This window comes from Rhinopithecus bieti, unplaced genomic scaffold, assembly GCF_001698545.2.
Source record: "Rhinopithecus bieti isolate Rb0 unplaced genomic scaffold, ASM169854v2 scaffold_19018, whole genome shotgun sequence".
NCBI classification, from domain to species: domain Eukaryota; kingdom Metazoa; phylum Chordata; class Mammalia; order Primates; family Cercopithecidae; genus Rhinopithecus; species Rhinopithecus bieti.
Genome location: NW_016809658.1, coordinates 302,311 through 319,294, shown reverse-complemented (window position 1 = coordinate 319,294; position 16,984 = coordinate 302,311). Strand labels below are relative to the sequence as shown.

Here is a 16,984-nt window from a genome sequence, read left to right as displayed (position 1 = left end):
AAAAAAAAAAAAAAAAAAAAAGAAATCTACCTGGACAGAATAGCATCTCTTTTTTTCCCCTTTGACCCTTGGCATTTCCTTTCCTTCCAACTTCTGCCTGATCCTAGGATTGACTCTCTCATCCCTCATTCTCTATCATTAGCTCTCAGGTTGCCCTATCTGCACGCACCTTTACCTTCCCCCACACCTTCTTACAGGCTGAAAGCAGAATAGAAAGGCATCAGTGAGGGATGAACAGGAGAGTGCCTTGAGAGAAGATTCCCAAGAAGCCAGGGAGAGCCAGACGGTGGACTGGTTGCAACCCATGTAGCCAACTCATGATGCTCATTGCTGTGCAGGCTCTGGTCTGTCTAGCCACACAGACCAGCCAAGTGAGGGTACATAGGTAAAAAAAAAAGCTTCTACAGAATACAGACGTGTTATCCTAGTGTATCTGGTGTCAATCAGGAAAGATGTGGTCCGGATGAACAGAATTGTACCTTTTTAAATATTATAACTTTTAGGGACATTCTTGATGAAAATGTTTCCACTCTACACATAACTTTCTCATATCTGATTATAACACTTGAAATAATTTAAAGTCAGTGGACGTATGAGTTTATGCACTGTGCTATATATTTCCTTGTTTACGCAGCCTGTTAAACATTTCTATGGCTTTTTTGTGTGCAATGCCTTTTAGGTTCTTGTCTTTTGCCTCTTTATCATCTTATATTTTTACAAAGCTCTCAGCCTACAAACTACGAAGCTAGAAGCTAGATGAGCAAACTTGAGAACTGCATCTAAATTAAATGTAACTGTTCTTTGAGGGTCTTATGGTCATTTCTCTGTAGAAAATATACAAGCTTTACCACATATAATCTATGATTGTAATCCATTGGTTCTCAAGCTTGGCTGTATTTTATAATCAACTTGGAGCTTTAACAGTCACTAATGCTGAAATCTTACCCCACCTCCCAAACTGATTTAATTGGTCTTGAGTGCATTGTAGGCATCAGGATTTGTAAAAGCTACTACATGATTTAAATGTAGCCCATGTTGAGAAGCACCGCTTCTAATCTGCATGTCAGAAAGCTTTTTTAATTTTTATTCATTTTTAAATTGTTTTTTATTGAGACAGAGTCTCACCCTGTCACCCAGGCTGGAGTGCAGTGGCTCGATCTCAGCTCACTGCAACTTTTGCCTCCCAGGTTCAAGCGATTCTCCTGCCTCAGCATCCCGAGTAGCTGGGATTACAGGTGTGCATCACCACGCTCAGCTAATTTTTGTATTTTTAGTAGAGGCAGAGTTTCACCATCTTGGCCAGGCTGGTCTAGAACTCCTGACCCCAAGTGATCCGCCCACCTTGGCCTCCCAAAGTGCTGAGATTACAGGCATGAGCCACTGTGCCCGGCCAGCTTTTTTATTTTTCAAATCCTACTTTTCAAGTGTATTTTATTTAATTGAGTTTGTTGAAAAAGTGACCTCAGATAAATAAATGCTATCTTGTCATGTAAAAGTGTTTGTATATATACACATACATACATGCATAATAAATACATATGCAGAGTAATATAGAAGTTTAAAACTAAATTATATAGCAAGCTTTTGCAGATATCACAAAAATAAATGTGTTTTTGTATATGTCTGTGTGTGTGTGTATTTGTGTTTGTGTGAGTGTGTGTGTTCATGTGTGTGTGTCTGCCTGTCTGTGAGATCCTATATAGGACACTTTTTTTTCCTAAAATGATCTATTTTTGTGGTTATGTAGAAGTTTATGACCATTCATTAACAGAGCATTTATATGTATTTTGGGGAGCATATTATGAGCAATGAACTAGCATTACTAAAACAACTTTAATAAATAGGCAAGGTACTGGTTCCTAAAATTCTTTCTGAGCTGTTGATTCAAAATAAAAGTTTATGACTTTTGTACTGTTTTACCTTTGCACTTGAAAGTGTATTTTCTTTGTTTCCTGAGAAAAGACTGGGGATTTCCATTTTGTTTAACTGATAATGTAAATATATAGATTTCAGTAATATTTTGCAGTGTACTCACATCCTGAAGTTTCTAAGACTCCATTAAAAAGTTATGCTGTTTTGGCAGGGATTTTTTCAGGGTGTTTAGTTGTAAAAAAAAAAAAAAAGTGCTGAATAGATGAAAAATGAGTAAAATCTGGTTTTTTTTTTCTTTCCTATTCATCATTGCTGTTTGTCCTCTGTGTGTAGGCAACTAGTTTGCTGTTGTTCCCCTGAGGGGAATTCAAGTCAAAACGTCATATTGAATTACTAGGAAAAGGTATTCCTATCTCAAAAGAACAAAGTAAAATGATTCAGAAAAAAAACCTTGGAAAATTTATCCAATTTCTTGGTGTATGTTGTATGTGTCCATGGTACTTTACTTATATGAACACTTACATAAAATAAATCTTAAGCAAACTATAAATCTGAACACTGACAAACTCCAATGGACAATTCTTAATTTTTATAAATGTAGAAAGTCTGCTGTCTTCATTTAATCCCATCCAATGCACATTCACATCTTGACAATTTTTTTTTTCATTCTATGAAAACCTAGTAAATATTTTCATTCTGAGTCTCAGTTATTTGATTTCTTTCCATGTTTTTCACTCAGTTATGTTTTATACATTATTTGTGTTGAAAGTGAAGACTCATGAAGTGATAGAAGCTTAATTGAAGGAATTATTTATAGTAAAGAAGTTATTCCACATTTATTTCAACAGGGTGGAAATCCCTGACTTATAAATACTCAAATTATGAATGACCTAGATATACATACAGATGTTCAGCCTAGATCTCTTACTTGTATCTCATTGTGTTACATCCACAGAACTCATTTTACTGTCACTGCAATTCCTGTGGAAAAACTTGAAGTGGTCAGAAACACATGGCTTCCCAAATCTAGGCAGGCATAAATGGCAAGGATTGTGGGGAAACAGGGGAATGGAGGGAAGGGACGGCAGAATGTAATGATCGGTTTGGAAGCTGACCATGAACTCTTTTATAAGAATGGCATCTGTTGATTAAAAAAACAAATCCCAACAGGAGCTGCATGTTTTAGAAACCTTTACTTATTACTTTACCTACAATTCTGCCATTTAAAGATTCTCTCATTTGCAATAACAGATCTTTTAAAGATGCCAACAGTTTTGGGAAGGTGAGGAGGGCATCAGTCATTTTATCCCCATCCAAATTAGTTCTTTGAGATGGCTTTTACCTGAAGTCTGGCTTGTATCAACAAGCTTGAAACGATGGGCATTTTGACTGGTGGGAGATGAAGAGGGTCAATTCAGAGCAGGAGAAGAATGGGTCCAGGTGAAGTAACCATAGTGGGAGGCCAAGAGCCTCTTCAAAGCACTGGAGCATGTGGAAACTCTAGGGGAGGGATACTATGCAGTGGAAGAAAGATACAGAAAGGGAGGTGCTCAGGGCAATTGCACATAGTTTAACATTTTTCTAGACTGGCTCTGTGCACAGGATTATGAGAAGAAACTCCTCTTCTCCCTTATTCTTATACTTTCTTCCTGCACCCAGAGCTCAGATATCAATTAGAGCTTTATTCACTTAATAATTACTTTTACTTTGCTGAGCTGGCTTTGGAACCTGACAGCATTCACAACTGGCTTCTATGCAAAAGTGCATTTGAAATGTCCAAGAGGACAACTTACCAATTCATGTCAGAATGGAATCTGTGCCTAAATTGGGGTCTACCTGAACGGACTCATTGCTTTTCCATTGTCCCCCACTCTTTAATCTTCATTTGCAATCAGGTGATTTGTTAAAGTTGAACTAGAAAGAGACTGGGGAGTGAGGCATTGTTTGACAAAATTTACATCATATTAGGGCATACAATGGAGAGAACACTCATGACCCCATAGATACTCATGACTCACTGATAGATCATGACTCTCAGAACCCTAGAAATGAACACCTACAACCTGCTCCTCTTATCTCTCTAGACTCATCTTATTTTGCTTTCCCAGGCTCCAGATCCTCCAGCCACACAAGGCCTTGGTACATGTTCTTCCTTTGGCCTGGAATGCTCGCCTCTGCCCTCTCCCCTTTTAGGCTGCCCACTACATGTAGTTGACTTTTCTCCACCCTTTAGATTTCTGCTCAAGATCACTCCAGCCTAAGTCAAGTCTTTTTGATTCACGCACTCAGAGATGTGTACTTTTTTCCAATTAAGAGCTTCAGTTTGCAGTTGTACATTTATTACTGTAATTAATTTAACTTTAGTGCCCTCTAACTGGAAAGCTTGATAGAAACAGAAACTCCTTCTGATTTTGTTCACCATTTGTATCCCTAAGTGTTGGCCTAGTGTTGGGGACATCGATATGCTTTTGTTAAATGAATGAACGATATAACAAGAATGACTTTATGCAAAAGATGGTTACATATATGGGGCATATTTTTAAATGCTACATTTTACCCTTTAGCGGAGGGGAGGGAGCAGTAAATTCACAGGAAGAAGCATTTTCTCCAGGCTCTGACTCTCCATGTCTTTCGTTAGGTTTCTGTGATGTCAGAAGTCCACTAAAGGGCAGAAAAAGGCTGTGAGTTCGTTCCACACTGGTTAACTGTCAAAAATTTCTTTCTTTTTTTGAGATGGAGTCTTACTCTGTCACCCAGGCTGGAGTGCAGTGATGCGATCTCAGCTCACTGCAACTTCTGCCTCCTGGGTTCAAGCGATTCTCCTGCCTCAGCCTCCCGAGTAGCTGGGATTACAGGTGCGTGCCACTGCACCTGGCCCATTTTTGTATTTTTTTAGTGGAGATGGGCTTTCATTGTGTTGGCCAGGCTGCTTCTGAACTCCTGACATCAGATGATCCGCCCGCCTCGGCCTCCCAAAATGCTGGGATTATGGGCGTAAGCAACCGTGCCCGGCCTAACTATTAACAATTTCTTGTCACCATTTAAGAAACCTAAATTCTGCTAGAAAGGAAAAGCTTGATGGCAGATCTCTGTGGAGCCAACTTTAGGAAGCTTATTGAGCCATTTCTTGTTATAAGTGCCAATAATACATTTATTTAAAGTTTGTATATTCTTAATCTACAGCCCCACCATTCTTAGCTCCATCTTTTCCGTCATTGCCACTGATATGTCTGTACTGCAGGGCACTCGTTAAGCCTCTTCTAGAACTTAGCTCTGCCACAGCAGGTGCCCACATCTAACTCTTTATTTTGGTTTCCAAAGGAACTGCTTCAAATTTTTCAGGAAAGCTGTGGGTGGTAAAATATATGAGAGTGTGCCGTCTTTTGTTGTTTTCCTTTGATTAACTGGGAATCACTTTGAGCTAAGAAGAACAAGGAGCCTTAAATATCTACAGATAAGAGGAGATACAAAAGTGAGGCCGAGGAGTTAACAGAATCCTAATTAAAGATAAACTTGGATCATTACATATTTGTATATTGGCTACAGAGTTGTATACTTCATATACATATGAAGTATAGTGTGTGTCTCTTGAAAATGTGTAATAAGATTTAAGGGATTAGCCAGACACAGGGTCTAAAACAGATAATCCAAGTACTTTGGAAGGCTGAGGCAGGAGGATTGCTTGAGGCCAGGAGTTTGAGACTAGCCTGGGAAACATAGTGAGACCCCGTCTCTACCAAAAATTAACTGGGTGTGGTGCCATGCACCTGTAGTCCTAGCTACTCTAAAGGCTGAGGCATGAAGACCCCTTGAGCCCAGGAGTTTGAGGCTGCAGTGAACTATGATCGCACCACTACACTACAGTATGGGTAACAGAGTGAGACATTCTCTCTTAAAAAAGAAAAAAAGAAAAGACTTAAGGGGCTGTATTATGTCTTCAGGGAAAAGCTAATACAATTACTTGAAAAAATCAAGGAAAGCCAGAGTTCTAGAGTTTTATATATTTAACATGAGATGTTTGATGTTTAAAATGCTGGCCTGAAGTTTGAGCTGAGGATCAAATTGTCTGCTTAGAAACAACGGAGTTTCTCAGCTATGGTAAACCTGGGAAATGTGTAAAGAGGGGGATATAATTAATTCACTGGGAAAAAATGCAGAAAGAAACAACCTTTGCTCAGAAAAGATGCACAAACAGCAAGAAATTTTAGTTAAGTAAATGATTTTAAATTATAATTGCAGAAAGTAGTGATATATTTCTGAAAGGCTATGGTAGACATCATGAAGGATTCTGATACCTTAACTCTTAGTCCATCTTTGGTGCAAGATGATCTTAAAGGTTTAGAAGAAATATCCCAGCTCTGGGGAATGTATTTCTTGTATATTTTCTTATAGTTGTTTACTAATTTTCATTGGTGAATATTTTTCAAGAGTTTAATTTACGTATGTCTCAGAAAGAAATGTAAGGGATGAAAATGGAAACTATGGTTTTCTTCCTATAGTATAAAAGATACATTCATTTTTTTCATTTTACAAGCGATGAACAAGTTTGTACACTGTACACTGGAGTAACACCAGGATTTAAGAGCAGAGAGGTGCATGACTTTGTCCCTGCCTTCTCAGACCCTGTAGTCAAATCAGGGAAAGATATATGGAAATAAAGAGTTTTAGCAGAGTGTTATGATGGAGGAATTTCAGGAAAAGAAAAATCACCCAGTTGGTGGGTGGGATTGGGGTGTCACTAAATCAGCTATAGTCCAGCAAATACCTCTTAGAGGAGATGGCTATTGAGCTGAGCCATAAAGGTCACCAGAAAGTTTGTCATGTCATTAGGGGAAGCAAGGGAAGACTGCTGCAGGGAAAGGGACTAGCACAAGGAAATTCAAAGAGGTAGAGAGAGCAGTGCATGGTGCCTTGAGAACTTCAAGTCTGCTTAGGACTGGAGATGGGGCTGTGAGTGCCAGTGCATATGGGGACTTGGCAAATGCTAGGCTGGAAAAACACCCAGGAGAGAGATCGTGAAAAGCCTTACACGCCAGGCTAAGAAGCATAACCTTTATTCTGAAGGCAAAGGGTAGCCACCAAAGGATTTTAAGTACCAGGGTGATATGATGAGATGTGTGCTTTAGAAAAATCATTCTGGCAGCTATTATACATTCTAAATGAAGATAAAACATCTCCTTAAGACCCCTGAAGTGTTCCAGCTAGTTCCTGAAGAAGGGATGTCTATAATTCTCACCATTTATCCTCTTAACATACCACAGAAACATTATCCCACCTGAATTCTGGCTACCTAGACTCAACCATGTCCTGGAGAAACAGGTTTGGGGTAGTTGTTACATTTTTCCTAATAACCCTGGACATCAGGCACACCCAAATAGGCCACTATAAAGGAAACCCAGCCTTTCCATATTGATGGGATGTTTGTGTCAGCTGCCACGAGCAAGGCAGGGATGTTCTACACACTTTTTAAGGGGTGAGATGCCATTTTCCCTCATGTAGATACTCTATGGGAGAAACATGCAAGAGAAAAAAGAAACCTTCATGTTGAGTTTTCTTTCTGCTGACAATCAGATCATGCAACAATATCCTATTTGCATGAAAATGTAGCCACCTTACAACAGGAGCTATGCATTCATAAGCATACTTTTGAATGGACCATTTGGAAAACTTTCAAGGCACAACCGAATTTACTCAATATCAAAAGATACAACTATAAATGGCCTGATTTTTGAGTCTAGGTACATTTTGGGATTAAACACTATTCCTCAACACTGGAAGAAGAGAAAAGTAAAGTTTAAAGAGAGGATATGGCCCAAAACTACGGAGTCTCAATACAAAATTGTAAATGAAAATGATCTTGAAGTCACTGTGGCTTCCAGCATGGCTCCTAGAAAAACAAGGGGGTCCGCAACCTTACACATTCATTTGCCCTGGCAGTCGAAAGTTCATCTCCTTAATTAGGAGTTTTGTTTCTGTGACATAAAGAACCCTCTAACAGACAACCCATTTTATTTTTACCTGATGGCCCACTGACACAGGAAGTACTGATCAGTTGTGATGTAAATCTTAGGAGCTGCTTTGGGTTTTGTTGTCTCACTCTGAGTAGGTTTAGGGGAACAGCAGTCCTGAGAGGACAGAAGGAGTTAGTAGAGAGAGAAAAAAATGGGAGCAAGGCTTTGACCTGCCGGAGAGGAGCCCCTCCTGACACGGTCAGTCTGACCCATTGAATGGCCTGAATACGATAAATGCCGCTTTATCCTGCCTTGAAAGGCACGAGATAGCACAGTCTAAATGCCTGGGCATGCTTAAATAGGCGACTCGGGATGTTTGAGTTGAGCCTGTTTGAAATCTGAGCTCTCTGACAGCCTGGGAGCTGCCACAGGTCACCTGCCTTGCTCCGTAGGGACAGGCCCAGGTCTCACAAGAAATTGTCCGTAGACGAATTGTAGTACAAATTCCTTTCTTTGTTGGTTGGCCTCTTTCACTAGACCATGGCCTATAAAATTTTGTAAAAACAATTCTTAAATATTATTTGAAAGGGCAAATGGCCCACGCTGAAAGGTTTGACAGTTTGACATATAGTGCATGGTTTTGATAGCTCGGAAACTGAAAAGTGTGGCCAAGATTCTCCCCCTGCTCGTTAGAAACCTGGTGTTTTTTAAATAGTGTCTTGTTGCTGTGCAGAGTTCCTCTGCTCCTTGAAATCTGACGGGCAATGAGTCTGCTCCAGTGATCTTAAATCCTTTTAGACTAATTTGTGAGAGAGTAGCAAAGTACTGTAGCTAGCACCTTTGAGTCCGGCATCCAAGAGGCACAGAACCAGGTACTGCCAATTAAGGAGCCATTCGGATAATCATATCAAAGCAGATTGCTTTAGAGTCTTCTGATAATGCCCAAGCCTGTGCCTAGAGAGAGAGGAACCCAGAGTTTCACTTCACTGAGGGGGAAAAAAGAGATTGGAGTGGCCCGGTCTCATCAGAGCCCAGGAAGTTGCAGGGAGTGGATTTCTGCATTAGAATGTTGCATATGTGCGGCCTGTGTGTGCGCAGCCCGGCGGCTGCCTCTGCATAGCCAAAGGCCATTTTCAGGAGCCTCTGGCCCCTCAGTCACTGGCCTGCTAGTTAATTGCCACACGGACTTCATGACACATGGGCAGATAATATGACATTTTCAGTTTCTGTCACTAGCAAACGCCACAACGTTGCTTGCACTAGTTGCTAAGAAGCTGTCAGAAACCATTAGCGGTTGGCTAAAGTCGCCCTATGGCATTTCCTCATAGCATCAGCAAAACGAGCATAAATCACCCACTGGAGCCTACTGCTATCCTAATGAGGCTGTAAGCTTGTTTATGGACTAGCATCATTTTTATGATTATTTCCACCTTTTCAGTTTGCCTTCATTTGGCGGCAGGAGAAGTCAGCTCCAGGAATGAAGTCACTGCTGACATTTTACAAATGTGGTTCAGAGCTGCTGCCTGCTGCCGTGTGGTCGGCCGGCGGTTCTCCAAGTTTGTTTAGTGATCTCAAAAATAAAAAAGGAAAGAAATTCTCGAGAGACCACAATGAGGTGACTGTATCAAATTGCGAAGTGAATGGAAATGCTAAAGGTACAATTGACCATTTAGACTTTCCTCTGAGGTTGAGACATTTCCAGATCAATTTTCAATTTTAGAAAGTGGAAGAGGTTAAACAATTTATTAAAATCTATGAAAGTGTTTGCTTTTAGAATAGTCTGTTTTATTATGCTCTTCTCCTTCCCCATCTTCTCCATTTCCCTAACTTGTGTCGGAAAGGAGCAGGGTTTATTGTTTTAGGCTTTTCTGAACATGCACCAGTATTTACACTGGATTGAAAGCATTTGCTTCCAATGAAAATCTTGTCTTAGATTACAACTCAGCAGTGTAATTTCCCTCCCAGATGGGAGTAAAGTAGCTGTATTTGCCTAAAAACAGTAGGAAGAACAAACTGTGCATTAAGCCAAGGCTGTTTTTGGCTTGAGCTAATGATGTAATAGAAACCTTTTATTCAGGAGAGGTCACTGCCAGGGACTGAAGGGGGTGATCTGGCTCCTGCTTGAAAGGTTTCTCCATTGTATCTACATAAGTCTTCACTTAAAAAATTCTGTTCCTAATGCTTCTGCTTTCATACAGCAGAAATAAACAGGAAAGGTTCTGGTGAGTGTTACACATGGAATGCAGAAAGCCTTCCTCTCCTAATGGAGTATATAATTCAGGTGCCCTCAAGGCACGCTTTCAGGAATTCTTTTGCCTGAGGTAATGGGAAGCTAAGGTTGCTTTAAGGCCTTGATTATCTATTGATGCACAAAGCTGGAAAAAAGTCATCTCTGCTGGATTATAGTAGATATTTCCATAAATTATCAATGAATTCTCTTCTAGGCAGGCACTAGGCATTGCTTGCTAAATTAATCTGAAGGGGTTTGAGGTGGATAAAAAGGCTGTTTTTTTAAAGGTGGAAAATAATCATGGGGAGGTGGTGAAAACAGTATTGTTAGGTTATAAGCTCTTCATTTTTAATCAATGATCAAGTCGTATATGTCCTTTCCTTGGTTACCTTTTGCATATTGAAAGTGGATTAGCCCATTGAAAATTTAAATGCTGTTGAGTTGTTTTCTTTTCTCATGTTTCTTTAATGAATTGTTATTTTATATGGTGAATTGCTTCTCTGAATAAAAAGCCTGTTTAAATACTGGACTTTCAAAGAATTTATTAGGCAAATCCAAGGGGACTTCTCATAAAATACTTGGTTATGCAAATAAAGAGTTTGATTGGGTGGAAGGAGTGCTGATGTACAGATGCCGGGGTCTGGCACAGCACAGACCCCAGTAGTTCCATGCCAGGGTACATGACCTTGACCCAGTCAGGGAACACAGCATTTTCTTCACTGATGATGGCTTTGGAGTGGTGGGTTTTCATGATCTTTTCCAAGTGAACACAAGCTATGATTCTGTGAAACTTTTAACAAAGTGATGGGTTTTAAATATAATAAAATTATGGATTTGTAATGAATAAAAATTTAGAATCAGAAAAGTTTTGCAGAAGTTTTGCATTTATAGCATATTCTGTAATAATAGTAGAAATGTTGGAATTAGTCTGTTCCTCACCCAACAAGCTTTCTAAACTTCATCTCAGTACCAGTTAAGGCAATTGAAAAAAAAATATTGAGGGACACTTTTCTTTTTTTTCACAGGAGAGAGATGGGTCTGCTGAGGGAGCTGTTAAGAACAGTTGATTAGTTGCAACATACCTACTATAGATTAGACAGAAATAACTGAAATTGAACTAGAGAATTATTTTTTTATGTAGGACCTAGTAACAGAAATGAGAAATACAGAAATCGGTGAAGCCAAGGAAATGAACCTGAGGCTATGTGCAGGAAACTTGTCTTACCAAAGTATCAGGTTCTTTGGGTCATGTAGATGGCTCTCCAGTGACTTATTTAACCCAGTGAATGTGCTCTTGGGTATATTTTTTTTACCTCATTTCTAAGCCTGGCCGCTATAGCTCTTCCTTTTGGGCCCAGATCAACCTGTCGGTTTCTAAGAGAATGGTTGACTGAGCTAAGCTACTTTTTAGTGTAATGGGTCTTGTCCTTTGTTGTTTTCCTTTTTGACTTTGAAGCCAAGGCCAAAAAATACCTACTTTCCATTTGTACCTTGTAACTTTTTTTGAACAGTTATACGGGTTAAATTTTTATTTTTTCTTATTAAACATGGCATTATAAAAGAGAAATACTATGTTTTTTAATTTCATTATGTCACAGAGCCAAAATGTTTTCTAGAAGAAAGAGTGTAAATGTTATAATAAAAATCAATAGAAAATAGGATCCAATATAGAGGAATATGTTAGCAGGTGATTTTCAGTGTGAAAATTTAAACCTAGCACAAATTTTAGAAACTGCCTGAATTATTAGTGTAATACAATTCCAATTTACTGTTAATTTAGCATTACCTTATTTTATTTACACAGTAATTGTTTTTTAATTAAGAAACTATGTCAGGGGTTTTTCCCTTACTAAACTTGATGCTTTCTCTCTATTACAAGAAAAATTGTATATTATTTGAAGCATTCCTATGTCAAACTGCTTATATGATGGATTACCTACATTTCCCCATCCTAGTTTAACTAGTCTTAAGATAGATCACTTGTGGAAATAGTTGATATCTTAAATGAATCTTCTCACAAGTCAATGTCAATGACTGTGGGATTTGAATGCCCAGGCAGCCATAGCGCCACTGCTAATGACTGCCACCATGTTTAACTCCCCAGTAGGAGTTACACTTAACCTGTCTCAGCTATACATATTGGAATAATTACCATAGCAACAAAGTCACAAGGGGATTGGATATTTCCCTCCGTTTCCTTTGACTTTTGGCAATGTTCTTTGGAAGACGTTCTTTAGACCTGACTACTCTTGAGCCTAGGCCTTGTTCTTTCTCTTGGTTTTGGAAAACAAAACACAACAAAAAAACAGTACCAAAGAAACTATTAATCATTTAAATTTGCTCTTTTGGTTTTGTTTATATCCAAAGGCATTCTATTTGAATAAAACATGTCAAGGTAGCATCAGTCAAAATTTGATTCACTATGTTTGCAGGTGATGGCTTGGACAACAGTGTAGCTTCCCCCAGCACAGGTGACGATGATGACCCTGATAAGGACAAAAAGCGTCACAAAAAGCGTGGCATCTTTCCCAAAGTAGCCACAAATATCATGAGGGCGTGGCTGTTCCAGCATCTAACAGTAAGTGGATTCTAAATGACATATGTAAACTAAATATGGACAATGAACCAGTTTTTATAGAAAAAAATGAGAAAAAAGTGATCCCTCTGGACTTGAAATATTTAATAAATAACTGTGTTCCCACAGTTTTTGCAAAAGTGTTAGCACTTATTTCTTAGATACATACCCCAAATGAGAAATTTTATTTAAAATTAACGATTGCAAATTTGTTAACTTTCGTAAGTTAAAAGGTTTAGGTGTTCATGTGCACTTGTGATTTTAAGAATGTATATTCATGATGTTGCTTTTCTAAATGTGACCCTTAAGTGCCCAGAACCATCTCCTACTAAGAAGAAAATAAGACAAACTCTAAAGAGAGACTTAATATCTTCTGATGCTTTAGTGGACCTTTATAACAAATGGTCCACAAAAATTCAAATCATGTTGCAATGGCAAGATGATCACATAATTTGCTTTTAAATGGTTTGAATGCACTGGCTTCCATTACAAAACATTCATGTAAGTCAGAGCTCCACAGTGAAAGTTGTCCCTGTATTTAGAACTGTAAAGGAAAACAGCAATATAGAGTCAGCTCTTCCTGTGTAGTCCCTTGTGACTTTTCAAGCAGAGTAACAGTTTATATTGTCTGTGCAAGTATTACTGTTTTCACTGCAGGAATTCTCCTGGAGATGTGAGAAACTGGAGATTTGGGGCTTTATGCCACTGGGGGATTTGTTTTGTTTGGTTATTGTTCTGAATGAATTTCATGTTCAAAATATTTATAAGAATAATATTTTGGTGGATATTTTTGCAAGTGCATACTGATTTAAAGAAGAAGACACAATGAAGATTTGTGGATAAAATAATATTTTAAAAATCAGCAAAATTGTTGACCAGGGGAATTTCAATATTAGAGACAAAGAATGAATTTAGACAGGTTGTAGCAAAGTTACATAGATGGATAAATGTTAAAAACTCTTGAGGGTTTTTTTAAATATCAGGAGAAAATATTTTATGATACTATTTTTGTCTTAGCTTGCTTTTCCTAAAGTCATTTTTTCCTTAAATATTAAAGTTAATCCTGCATTGTCATAAACACGTGCAGAGCCTGTTTACCTTCATACCCAGGCCCACTTTCAAAGCCATGTTCCTCAGTGAGTTTTACGGGTACAGAGAGACAAACTCAGGGGATGTCTGAAGGTCGTGTTGGTTCTGCTCCTCTGGATAGAGGCTGTGCCTCTAATAATACTCAAGGGTATGAAATAATCCAGATTTTCCAGCATCAGTGAATAAGATGAAAACTGAGAGCAGCAGGAATAGCTAAAAAAAATAAAATTAAATTAAATTAAAAAAAAGTTTCCTCCCTTCTCTTCTTCCCATCATAATCCCAAACAGTAACTAGATTACACTACAGTTTTTGAGTAAACTTTAGGGCTTGGCTGTGCTGGAAATTAGTTGAAGATTTAGTTTGTTCAAGCTGTTTTGATTTTAACATCATATTAGGTTTACCTAAAATCTGATTCAGGCACCATTACTTATCTGACACCTGTTGCATGTGTGTAGGTATTTCAAGATCTGACTCCTACAAGTTCCCCACTGAGGATTATCAATCACTAATGAACTGGGGGAAAGAGGACTCAGGTCTTGAGGGCATATCTCGAAAAACGAATGAATGACATTTAGATAAGAGTGGCAGTTGGTCAAAGGTGTAGTACAATGATGCTGATGCAATGATGCTGATATTTTATTTCCAGAGCTAACCAGCTAACTTGCTCTGTGGAATGAGTTGGTGTGGTGGGCAAAATCAGGTTGACCCTGAAGTCACAACCAAACAATTTCTATTTCCTAGACTAACAGAAACAATGAATAGATTTCTTCAGCCCCCATCTCAATCTGCAAAGGAGTTTTGGCTTTACTTGAAGCTGAGGTGCCCCTGAATAAAATATAATCAAATATTGGTTCAGACAGAATCAGGAGAGAGAGGAGCAAGTTATTTTATGCAGCCACTAGTTTTCCTGTTTTTTCTAGGTTGTACCCTTGTGAAGACCCTTGCAGAGAGCTACATTATCTTCTTGAAACAAACAAACAAACAAACAAACAAACAAACAAACAAAAAACCAAAATAAACTTTCTAACAGCCTGCATGATTTTACATGCATTGCATTGCTTATATGGACTATGTGTTTGTTACTGGGGCAGTTGTAATAGAAATTATTCATGAACTATCTGCTTTCTTGAGGCCTGAATAATAGTCTTCAGTTTTGAGGTCTTTCCTGGCCTGTGCCACTGCCCTGGAAGGGGAAGCCCATTCATCCATGTTTCCCCAGCTTTCTGTGAATGTTTACAGGTGTTACCTTGTGGTTTTTCCATTGGATATTTCTACCCCCATTACCCACTCCAATGCCATCTGCTCATACAGAAATATTGATTAATGACAACCCTCATTAAATAGCTAATTGTTCTTATAACATCATCTGAAGAGCAAAGTTAGGAGATATATTTAAATTTTCGTCTTTCCTTCCCCAGTGAAAAAGATTCCTTCCCTCTTCTCTAATTGCAAGAGCAAATAGACCTCCAGTTACAAGGAACACCCATTACTCTTGTTTTGTAATCCTTCTTGAAGGAATGCATAGACTGCTTAGTAATATTTATAGTAAGGAGCTAATTTTAATAAATTCTATTTTTAAAACCTATAGAATCTAAACAGAGTTTTGTTGTTGTCTAAATGTAAGTAACCACTGACATCTCAGTACTAATTCTTTAGTGACTTTATTTCAAGTTCTGAGAGGTCTTCAGGGATGCACAATTCATTAGGAAGACTGTACAGATTTTAAATGGTCACATCATTGCTATATGATCAATGCAACTTATCTAGGAAATCCTTTCTGAAATCTTGCTAGATATAAAAAAGCCACTGAAATTCTGGCTAATTGAAACAATAGTAATACCAATTTATTAGTAAATTGTAAACTGATCTTTTTTTAAATGTCCAAAGACATATTCGAAAACCTCCCACACCTTTTAAAAGTAAATTGCTGTTTCTTTTTAAAATAAATGGATCAATTCTTTCACTGGGTTTATTCAGCGAAAAAAATCTGCCCTTGAAAGGGCTTTAAAGCATTTCTGTGTTAGAAAAGTAGAATAGGCCCTGAATTCAAAAACAAAACACCACAAAACAAAAACCAACTTTCTGGATTTGTACCCCAGCTACATGAGAAGAAAAATGTGGCAGTCTGTAGTTATCCACAGGTAGATTTAATCAGTAGCACATTTTACTATTCCAAAGAGAGAACTAAAGCCTCATTCTTGGGCTCACAGTCTCTAGCAAGCTAAACTGGACATACTTATATATAATGAAAACAATAAAAGAAAAAGGAAACGAGTTTTAAACTTTGGTGATTATGGGGTAAGAGGAAATTTCAGTGAGGTAAATTCCCAGCTTAGGCTTAGCTGAGCGTTTTGCCAGTTGATAAGTAGAGAGGGTCTCTTAGAAGAAACTATTCCCTGGAATTGAAAAGAATGACTGACAGGATTTAAATAATAAGAGACAATTAGAAAGAAAATAAAGGCATTTATTAATAGAAATACTTACTTTTGCCTGAAGATAAATTATTGCAAACAATTAAAACGTGCTTAATATTTGCATATGAGTCACTGTGTATTCACAATCAGTTCAGGGGCATATGTCGTATCAAGGTTTCTTTTTCCTTCTTGAAGGCATTATTCCAACTGTAAACATAGTCTGTGACATCATAGTGCTTAAGCTGGATGTGTTTTGCATATTATCAGTTCTTTTGCTACATAGTGTTACAAAGATATGTGTCCAAAGGTTTAGCAAAAATGAAGAAAAAGAATACATACCACGTTTAAGGTAAAAATCAAGGGTCTCTTTTCTTTTTTGTTTTCCTACCCTATCATATTACAGTCTAAAGTATAATCTAAATAGAAAAGCGGTTAATGTGGTTCTCATTTAAAATATGCAGTGACTGTATTTTCCTGCATGGAGCTCCTGTGCTTCCAGGAATACTGAAAGTTAGGGAGAAGGGAGGTAGTTAGAAAGCATACCTACAGATTCAGGTGAAGCAAGCATTCACGGGTCAATATATCTGGCATTGACCAGTCAGGGTGGTGATCCTGACGGTGAACTGATTTTCATCCACACTCTCTCCTACTCCCCATACATTCACCATCCTGAGGATTCCATCTGGTTAAGCCTTACTATAGAGACAAACTTTGCTTCTAAGTTAGACACACTTATGTACCAAGTGTTTTTGTTTCATTTTCTTTCTTTCCCTTTCTTTCTTTCTTTCTTTCTTTCTTTCTTTCTTTCTTTCTTTCTTTCTTTCTTTCTTTCTTTCTTTCTTTCTTTTTCTT

At 38.1% G+C, this 16,984-nt stretch overlaps 1 protein-coding gene across 1 annotated transcript in view; it reads left to right on the top strand.

Moving 5' to 3' along the window:
* LOC108540808 (homeobox protein Meis1) overlaps positions 1 to 16,984 on the top strand; it is a 142,045-nt gene that overhangs the window by 63,853 nt on the left and 61,208 nt on the right. Inside the window, exon 5 of the mRNA XM_017890037.1 lies at positions 12,486 to 12,631. Coding sequence (XP_017745526.1) covers positions 12,486 to 12,631 — 146 coding nt within the window. The remainder of the gene's footprint in view (positions 1 to 12,485; positions 12,632 to 16,984) is intronic.